The 10,416-nt window shown below is 34.0% G+C and overlaps 1 protein-coding gene across 2 annotated transcripts in view; it reads right to left on the bottom strand.

Annotated features, from left to right (window-relative positions):
• Positions 1 to 557: 557 nt before the first annotated feature.
• SLC30A7 (solute carrier family 30 member 7) overlaps positions 558 to 10,416 on the bottom strand; it is a 72,991-nt gene continuing 63,132 nt past the window's right edge. For both annotated transcript variants that reach the window (XM_012748413.2, XM_075999897.1), the window contains exon 11: positions 558 to 3,118. In XM_012748413.2, the coding sequence (XP_012603867.1) occupies positions 3,071 to 3,118 (48 nt within the window). In that variant the 3' untranslated portion in view covers positions 558 to 3,070. The remainder of the gene's footprint in view (positions 3,119 to 10,416) is intronic.

Genomic DNA, 10,416 nt, shown 5'->3' with positions numbered 1-10,416 from the left:
AATTATTTCTGTGACCTTGAGTAAATAACAGCTTTTCTGGGCTCCAGTTTTCTCATCTGTAAAATGAGAGGTAGACCAGACTGTTTTCTAAGGACAGTTCCCGCTTAGATGTAAAATTCTATGTTAAGCAATGTAGAATACTACAAGAGCAATAGTTCTTAAATTCCAGCATTATCTAACAAGGTGCTGCCATAGTAATAATCTCCAACTGCATTTTGAGTTAATGATTTGGCTGCTTTACAAAGGTGCACAAAATCACAGTATTTTGGTTACTGATATATATATATATATATATATATAGGCTTTCAAGAATGCTCAAACATTCTGGATACAATGGAAGTCACAATGCCAGTGAATGACATCTGTTACTGACTGGTAAGGATGACAGCATGAGGAACACTGACCTACAGGTACACTAGATACTGTCCTTCACAAAGATACACAGGGAGTTAGCAAAATGAGGAAGTTGTACATGTTAAGCCCTTCATCTTGAATAATCTAGATTAAAAAAAACAAAATAAATATAGTATTTCTGTTTGGGAAAGTTTACCAAACAAGGTAAACTTTCCCTGGGCAATACAAATTTGTTCTCCAGAGAATATTTTGGTTTTTAAAATATTGGCAAAGTTATGCTCAGATATAGACTGTTTTTGGCTTTTTTTGGGGGGGGCATTCTAATTGTATATTTGATACATTCTATTTTATAACAATAATCAGGTAGTACTTCTCTGTGAAATTATCACGTTAGTAATACGTATGTGCCAAGAACACTAATAAGACCAAGTATTTCCTAAGAATGAGAAAAAAGCTGTTTTTTCTTACATTAATTTTTTACTTTTGCACACATAAATATACTGACATTTAAAGAATGAATGTTAATTCCAACCATGAGCTGGCCATCTCTTGTAACAAATGCAAAATTAGAGTTTCATATCAGCCTAACGCTCTATATACTCTATGCATTATCGAAGGAAGAAAAACATACGCATGCATTTGTGTACTCAGAGTAGTTAAATAAATATATATTTTAAAGAAACCACTTAGAATTTTGGGCCCAGTGAAAGGCAGAACTGGGTCTTCAAAACGCACTGGTAAATTTATAGACCAGTGTAATTATCTCCATATGTGAAATATCAGTATAGTTATAATTAGTTTTTAAAGGCACACATCCAAAATTTCTGCCTTCATCTGAATCTGTCATTTTCTATAATATGCCAAACCCACAGAATATCCAAAAGTTTTAACAGACTTGGTAGTGGCTTCAAAATTCTAAATGACTACTTATATTTGTAATGAAAAAGCAATACCATAATCAGAACATTTCCTTTTGTACTTTCCCTCTTAGAAGACCTCAACAATTGTTTTAGTCAACACATTCTATTGCAGGAATTCTTAGCTTTCAAACTGCCTGGCAGTAAGCAAACGTGTTTTGAAAACACTACTTTATCTGCAAAATAGAGACTTACTGATAGTTCATGGCAATCTCAAGCACTTTATGATAGAATGAAGAAAGTGGTCTACTTTTCTTAATACAGAATAATTCATAAATTGTAAGAAAATACTCCAAAACTTGGACAAAATCAACGATTTCTGCCACCTCACTGAAAAAGACTTATTATTGCTATATACTCTTAACAATCATTACTATCCTGCAGTGTTTTTCCCCCAATACTTTCAGTTTTTTAAAGTGAAAAGAAAATATATGTTGTGATAAAATGAAATAAAATGGAAAAATGTATATACAGATATCTCTTTATAAAGCAGACCATACTTAGAGTATTCAAGCACTTGTCATCTCCAATGGAAATTTTATTTTTAAAATGCACAAGGACCTAAAAAAATCAACTTATTTACTTCTCAGACACCTGTGTTAGGAAGAGTTCCACACAACCACATTTGCTCTGTATGCTTTAATAGTTCAAACTCAGTAAAATGCTTCTTTAGGATTCCTGAAAGCAACTGTATGTGTATAAAGCTTAAAAAGGAAAACAAACTGTCTGACTTGGCATTTGAAGAATGGAAAAGCAAAATAACACTGTCACAACCATTTCTGCTTTCAGTCTACATTGCCTTTTCCTTTCATTATAAAATCCATAAAAATGGTAAGGAAAAATACAGGAAAGTTTATCATAGACACAGTAGCTTTTATAGAAATTTGGAATTTAGCACGTTTTAAGTTAAAACAGTTTTCTATATAACAGATGCATATGCAAAGTTATAAAAACACAGGCCACAAAGTAATTGAATGTAGTAATTGAATTTGTTTTAAAAAGCAAATTAATACCTTTTATTTTTTGATGAGATAAAACAATAAAAGGAAAATTTTCATATATCTAAACCTATGCTAGAAGGACACAAAAAGACAATATACATTACTAGCAAAAGTCTTATTTTGTACAGATTACACACTATCCATTTAAAAAATAATATACATGAGCTTTGATGGTACATTTCTATGCTGGCAAATACATTTTCTGATACAAAGGCACTTTGAAAACCCAATATGGTTTGGTTCTTAAGTTTGCAAGGTACAAACAATTTTATAAACATATGATTATACTGAAGAACGTCAACAACTGTGACATTACATATAAAACAGATTTCCATTTCTTTCTTTTTTTCTTTTTTTAAATAACACTGGTTTCATGGGAATGAAAGCATTGGTTTCCAGAAGCTTCAGTGAAGACATTTCAGATGATTGGAGGCCCACAATCTGAATTTCTTACTGGCTGGGATGAGGGGGTGGGGTGAGGAAATTCAGCATGAAAACAAACAAAAAACAAAAACACAAAATAGAAAGGACAAACCAACACCCTGGAACAAAAAACTGAAACCTCTGTAATGGTTTGGAGGGAAGAGCACAAAAGAAAAGATCAAAAGTCCAGGAGATGTTCCCTTAGCTGTGAACTCCCCCGCAGAGCACAAACGTTTGGCTGACTCTACCTGGTCTACTTGGTGCTGGGGAGTTGTAGTGATAATTTCTCTATTTTAAAAAGCTGGGTACAATGTTTTGGATTGTACAGTACCAGAAAAATTTGGTCCAAAAGAAAGCATAATTTCTTTTCCTTCATTACATGGCTGCAAAGTCAATCTGTACATAAAGCTGTCTCACTCCGGCCTGAAAAGTGAAAAAAAAAAAAAAAATTAGAAAATTAAACAAGCCAATAACAGACTACACATTTCAGGAAAGTAGGAAAAAAATCTCATTTTTTGAAAAAGCAAAGAATTATTTTTCTCTTCTGCCTCTGGGAACTAATTCTTCATTTTTTTTTATCATAAAGCACCAGAAAATTATTTCAGAAACAAATGTACTCATAAGTTACGAAAAAGAGTCATCATTTACCACTCCAAAAAACAAACAAACAAAAGCCATGCTACCAGTCACATGCCCTGACCAAGTGATATTTAGAAAAATGAGGTTATGCACCTGCCATTGCTCTGTTAGAGGACACCATGGGGCTTGACTGATTGGCTACTAATTAAAATCAATAAATCACCCTGGTCTAATTCCTCCCATGACAAATGATTAGTAAACACCTTAATAAGTATAGCCATCTATTGGTTATTTAATTATGTCGTACTCCAACTCCTCTCTTTAATTTTGGATATGAACTTGCTACTCAAGGATACTGCTGTCTAAATTGTCCCTAGTCTCTTCTGTGTTATCAATTATCCCCCTCACCTGGATCACTTCTATCAGCATAAAAACAACATTGTAATTTCTTCCATTTAAAAAAATCCTTTACTTAACCCTACACATCCCCTTCTGGGCTACAGTCCAAATCTCTGGTCTTCTTTGTAGCAAAAAACCTCAAAAGAGTTGTCCATATTTGCTGTCTACCAATTCCTTTTCTCTCTTCTTCAAATTCATTTCAAGCAAACTCGTGCCTCCCACCAATTCCCCAAAAACTGTCTGTTAAGGTAACCTCTAGGCTGCTCCCACCAGTGCTCAATTCTCAGGCCTCATCTTACTACTTAACCTATCAAGCAGTAGCACAGATGATCACTCCCTCCTAATAAACACCTTTTCCCCTTTTGGCTTCCAGAGAGTATTCACTGGTTGCCCTTTTATCTCACTTATCAATCTTTCTCAGTTTCCTTTGCTGGTGCCAAAGTCTACAGATAAAAAAAAAAAAATGAAGCTTGGTACAAGAGCTGGTAAATGCTTCCCAATCTTCCTACCCACAACATCACCTTGTGATATATATTATAAACTTATTTATTCACTGTGTTTATTGTTGATTTCCCACTATATTATAATCTCTCCAAGGTGAAGGATGTGTCTTCTGTTTTTCATTGCTGACTCCCAGAATCTCAAGTAGTACCCAGCACATAGTAACTGATAAATAAATATTAGTTGACCAAACTGAAATTCTACTAATTTCTTTCAACCCCAAATGATTTATTTTACTAAAGCAAACCGTCAGTCACAATAAGCCCTTTCTTGTCAGTACCACAGAATGACTGGTAGATTGGAATATTTAGTAGAAAGGAAAAAACCAGAGTGAGGGATAAAAATCCATTAATAGTACCTTCTTACAGCAATTTTTGAGCTCCTCAAAACACTGCTTTCTAGCATGGCCTTTTTCCTCTCATTCAGATAGGAAGGCTCTGCACAACACTAATGAATACTTGAAAGGAGTCAGGAACAACTCTAATAGATAAAAAGCTGGACAGATGCTAGAAGCTTGTCAGCAAAGAAAATATATTTTAATTTTGCCTCATTTAAAAAAAAAAAGGCAGCTGGGTGCAGTGGCTTGCACCTGTAATCCCAGTTACTGGGGGAAAGAGGAGGCGAGGGGAAGATTGCTTGAGGCTAGGAGTTCCAGACCAGCCAGGTGCTTTGTAGGGAGACTATCTTGTTTAAAAAAAAAAAAAAAGACTTCCCATGGTAAGTAAAAGCTCTCTCTTACTCAAATTTACAGAAAATACATTTAATAGCATCCTCTCCTAGGTTAAGAGGCTTGTGGCAGAAAAGAGACAAAACTTAATATCTGTATATCCTTGAGCTAAAAATTAAAACCAAATACCAGTTTTTCTCATTTTAAAAGTGCTGATAAATACCAACCCTACTAATCTCACAGAATTACATATTCATCTAATATTTGACAAATATTTAATAAATCCTTGCTACATACCAGGCACTGTTATAGAATGCTGCTGTAAACAAATTATAATTGATTACAATAATATTTGGTATACTCAATCTAGATGACCTTGAAATAATTAGGGAACTCTTTTGTAAGATTATTGTACAACTAACCTTAAGAGAAAACAACTATTGCCCAAATAAACTGTCTTAACTTCTTTTCTCTTTCAATAAAATTGTTAATGAAAGTAAAAAGGGCAAAATGAGTTGGGCTCCTTTTGTGTCTGCCATTTTCCTTAGCCCCAGCCCTAACACAGAGAGGATGGTAATAAAAAGTGAAGTAGCCCAAGGCAATAAAAAAGAAAGAGGAAAAACAAAGAGGCTAGGTAAATTATCTTTGCATAATCACGAGTTAATTACTCAAGCTGATATTCTTCCCCTGAGGGGGCTACAGCTTGCCACAAAAGCTCAGTCTAACAGCAAAAAAACATCATTTTGCTTCATCCATCTGTCCCAATAGGCAAAGCTTCAAGTTTTCCAGCTTCCCATTTTCCTCTTTCAATTCCCTTCAAAATGGACAGAAAAGCAGTATTTCCAAAGAATTTTATAGTGAGTCACCAACTCCTAAATGCATACTAGATTTTCTATAGTTTAGTCACATTACAAAGACGTGGCAGATACTCCAGCAGATAAATACAGTAGTGCTCAGGTTCATCAAATATTCTACCACTGGAATGATACTAGGAGCCTGAGGCTGACTGAGAGGTCCATAAAATGTGAAAACCATATAATACTAATTGTGTATGCTGAGAATAATGTACAAACTATACTTCAGTCAACACTTTTTACAATGGGAAAGACAGCTAGTTATTTTAAATACTTATTTGCTCCTAAGAAAATAAATGTTAATCTGGTGCCACAGGCTTAGAATATCTTCAACAAATATTCACTGTTGTGGAAAGGAGAACAAATCAGAAGTATAAATTTAGAAAAATAAACAAGAATATGACTGTAGAAGATTATTTGGTTTGCTTGTGTTCTCTACCAATCAAAAACTACAGAAATTTCCTACTTTAGTTTCTGACTGAACATATACTAATCTTTACCCTTTTAAAATGAAGTCTTGACAAACTGTCTTACTCTTCCATGTGAAACCTAAATCACTTCAGAGTTAGCGAAATAGTGAGTAAATGTGACTAAATTACAAGTGAAGACCAGTAACTTGGGTCTGGGTTTCCTTCTCTATAAATCGTCTTGTGAGGATTGATTAACATGTTAGGTACTATCACAGTGCTTGGCACATGGTGGGCTCAATAAATGCTGCTGTTATTATTTCCACAACTATCAACCACCCAATGAACACTTAAACCATGTGGAGCAATTAAAAACAACAATCCTAGGGGTTTGCTGGCCACACTTCTAGTGACTGTTCACGTCAACCTCCTAAGGAGGTTGGATTCTGGTGGACTTCAAGTACATAAAATGCAGAAAGATAATGGAAAGATGGATAAGGAAAGAGTGCAGGGTGAACAAGTAGAATCAATACTTATGAAAGATTAAAGCTCTCTACAGAAAAGGAAAATAAATAAAAATGGTAGAAAAAATAGCAATCCACCTGAAAAAGGGTAGATACCTTCTCCCACTCCTACCCTCACCCTTAAGCAGACACAACAAGGTTGGATGAGAGACAGGAAGGGATTATGACTGGGAGTCAGAAGAGTGACGGAGGTGGAGGATTTCTGAAACTTGGGGCACTCCCATTTGGGCTTTTGAGGAGGCTTTTTGGTTCCTTCCTGGGTATCAGTGTTAACTTCTATTTTGAGGCCAGAGAACAGAGCACAAAAAGCTGAAGCAGGAAGTTGGAGGCTTAGGACTTAATAGGCATAAGGGAAAAAGGCAGAAGAATAGGAGAGATGAAAAAGAAAAGGGCAGAAGTTCTGTTAGGGAGTAAATATGTATTAGGCTTGACTGTCTTTTGTGCTTTGTGGAACTAAGGAGGTGAATGAACTCCAAGCATATTTTAGATTTTTCTTTAATGTGTTTTCTTCAGACAACATTATTTCTAACAAAACAAAATATGTTAAAATTTTTAGGATTATAGTTATAATTATGAAATGTGTTATTAAAAATAATTAGCAGATAATATTGGCCATTTTAAAATAAAAACAATATATATAAAATGTTAAATTGCCTTCCTAATCTAGCATCCCACTTTCTCTTCCTGTTCATAAGAAACAAAAGATAAATTTTCCATTTTATCAATCTGCAAACGATAACTCATTTTTTAAAAAATTAGTGCAAGGGGAAAAGGGGAGATAGGACTTGTTCTATGCCAATAGAAAACCTTGTAGCTTAAAAACCGGATTATCCCTTATCCCAGAAGAATCTCCAAACTAGTGAGTTGCAGCAATTCACTTATGTTACTCTATGCATAACACAAGCCACTTTCTTTAGCAGTTAAAGATTAATTGGTAACTCTGGAAAACGAGATTTAAAAGGATAATGCCTAATATACAGTTTTACAATAGTCACAAAGCTATAGTTTTACAAACACAACAGAAAGTTATAATTCTCAAACTTTTGAAGTTGGTCTTTTCAATTTAAAGTTATCCTCATAGAAGCTTTAGCAAGAGCAATTTTAACCAAAAATTATTATGTAAATTCTAATTAAGATCAGCTATAGGAAAGATAGCTAAAAATGTAATGTAAAGCAAAAGGGATAACTTATTATTCAAAAAAATCTTTCTTTTGGTCTTTTGGAACTAAGGTCACCAGTATTTTTAATCTTTCTGCAAGAAATATACCTAAAGCATTAGTGTGATTTTTTTTCCTCAAAAACAGAGCTATTTAAGTTCTTTTATTTGTGATAAGTAGAAACTATAAACAAGATATAATTTTAAATTTAAAAAATAATTAAATTTTAAATTTCATTTCATTGCATGAAAATGCTCCTGCAAGGCCTGGCATATACTCATAGCATAAGGACATGGATATAAGCAGAAAAGTAAATAAATTAATAAAAAATTTCAATTTTGCATATGTCAGAATAATAAAACAGTGGTTATAAAAGAACTGTAAATCATTAAATGTAGGAATGAAAGTCATTATTAGTAGGGTGATTCCCGCCACCTTGGGAACAATGTGTTGAACCATCTTCACCGCAGCCTCAAAAAAATCTCTAGTCTCTGCAACAAATAAAATCAAATTGACTTGACTTTTGCTTGATAAAAAGGCTTAAAATATTTTTCAGGGTTTAAAATATTCAAAGCTCAAATGCAGTTTCCAAAACCAAAGAAGCAGCTGAATAAACTTTCAGCTTCAGCCATTTAAAAGCCAAAATTTCTAAGGTTACCAGAAGAACCTCCCTCCACCTACTTGAATGACAACTTCAGCAGTTCCTAAGCACAGCCACAGCCACTTGTACACTTCTAAACCTAGAAACTGCATTCCTTTTCAGAGGAAAAATTGTGACTAGGTGCCAAAGTCTTAGGAGAGTATGGGGTGTCCTAGAGGTCAACAGAAGCTTACACTATGAGCGTGGCAGGACAGGGCATAATTAAGAGAAAATTCAGAGGAAAAGAGAGAAAAAAGAACTAGAAATAGCAGTGACAAGAAAGGTTACTGCCAGCCTCCTCTTTTTGTCCTTGAAGTATGTAGGGGGTATGAGAAAGATTCAGACATGCTATGAAGGTCTTGCCTGCTTCATTACGAAAGTCATAATGATACTGACATAGAATGTCTGTTAAGAAAGAAACCTAGTTGTTAAAATTCTGGAATAAATAAGTGGTACCAGTATATTGTTTTGTGGTAAAGTCTTGAATACACATAAGTTTAGAATTAGAGTAAATCCTAATTACACATAAGATTAATTTATTCCCAAAGGGACTAACCACACATTTCTCTTTATTAGAGAAAAGAGATTCTGTATCTCATTAAGATCTTTTTGTGTTTTGGGTTAAAAACATCAGTGGGAACCCAATAATTTTTTTCCATACTCAGCATATGTAAATATGTTTTTGGTCAAATACAGTTTTAAGAATTTGTTTATCCAACAAATTCATTATACAAATATACTCTTCTAAGCATTGGGAATGCAAAATCATGATGTCTGGTAGGAACCTGCAAGCAAATATAGTGTGTACAAGGTGAAATGCATGTCACAGAATAAAGTAATTCTGCTTTGAGGGACCTTTATGGCTTCAGAGAGAAAGTAACAATTGAATTAAACCTTTAAATTAGAGTTTTTGTCCCTCACGGAAAAGTGAACAGTCTGGTAGATTTGGTACACGAAAGTACACAGCAATGAAAAGTAGGAGAGAGACTTGACAAATCAATTGGATCATACTAGAAAGTTTAGGCTTTATCCTGGTGGCAATGAGGAGCTACTAAAGTTTTTCTTTTTTAACTTTTTTTTCCAAAAAATTTAAAGTTAAAAGAACAGTAAAAAAAAAATACCTGTATATCCATCACATATATCCATTTCTTAACATTTTGCCATCTTTGCTTTAATCTCTCTAGATATATTAATATATTTATCTGTAATCTTTTTATTTTTGCCAAAACATTTGAAAATTAGATACCTCAACACTTTACCATTATTAAATCCTTCAGCATGTATCTCTTAAGGATAAGAACATTCTTCTATAACCACAATGCCATTATCACACCCAAGAAATATAACACCTATATAATTATATGAATAATTATTATACCATCTATATTCAAATTTTCTTGACTGCCCAATACTTTCCTTTGTGGCTGTTTTTTTCCCCTAGTCCAAGATCCAATCAAGGATCACACACTGCATTTAATTGTAAGGGCTCCTCTAATTTAGAATTATTCCCCACCTTTTCTTCCTTTCATGCCATTGATACTTTTTAAGAATTGAGGCTAAATGTGTAGAAGTTTCCACAGCTGGATTCATAGGGCTGTTCATGATTAGATTCAAGCTAAACCTTTTTGGCAGGAGTACCACACAGGTCACGCTGTACTATCACCTGTGCCATCACACCAGGAGGCACATAATCTCAGTTTTCAATCACAGATTTTTTTAAAGCATGGGACCAGTTTCTTCATTAGATTTATACATTAGATAACGTTGGCAGCAGTGTGGATGCCTAAGTTTTTGGCCAAATGTTTCTAGCAAACTAGACTCAAAAAAGAATTTGTGTTCTCTCTCTCTTCTTACTCTCCCAACATATACACAATCATTGTGTATGCACAATGTGTGCTACATCCCATAGCAATCACTCTTACTTTGATTATCAATCCCATGATTATGTTAACTCATCATGGCACAAACATCAACTGAAAGAATTTGGTTACAG

This window comes from Microcebus murinus, chromosome 2 (genome assembly GCF_040939455.1).
Source record: "Microcebus murinus isolate Inina chromosome 2, M.murinus_Inina_mat1.0, whole genome shotgun sequence".
Lineage (NCBI taxonomy): Eukaryota > Metazoa > Chordata > Mammalia > Primates > Cheirogaleidae > Microcebus > Microcebus murinus.
Note: the sequence above shows the minus strand (reverse complement) of the source record. Positions and strands in the feature narration are given on the sequence as shown.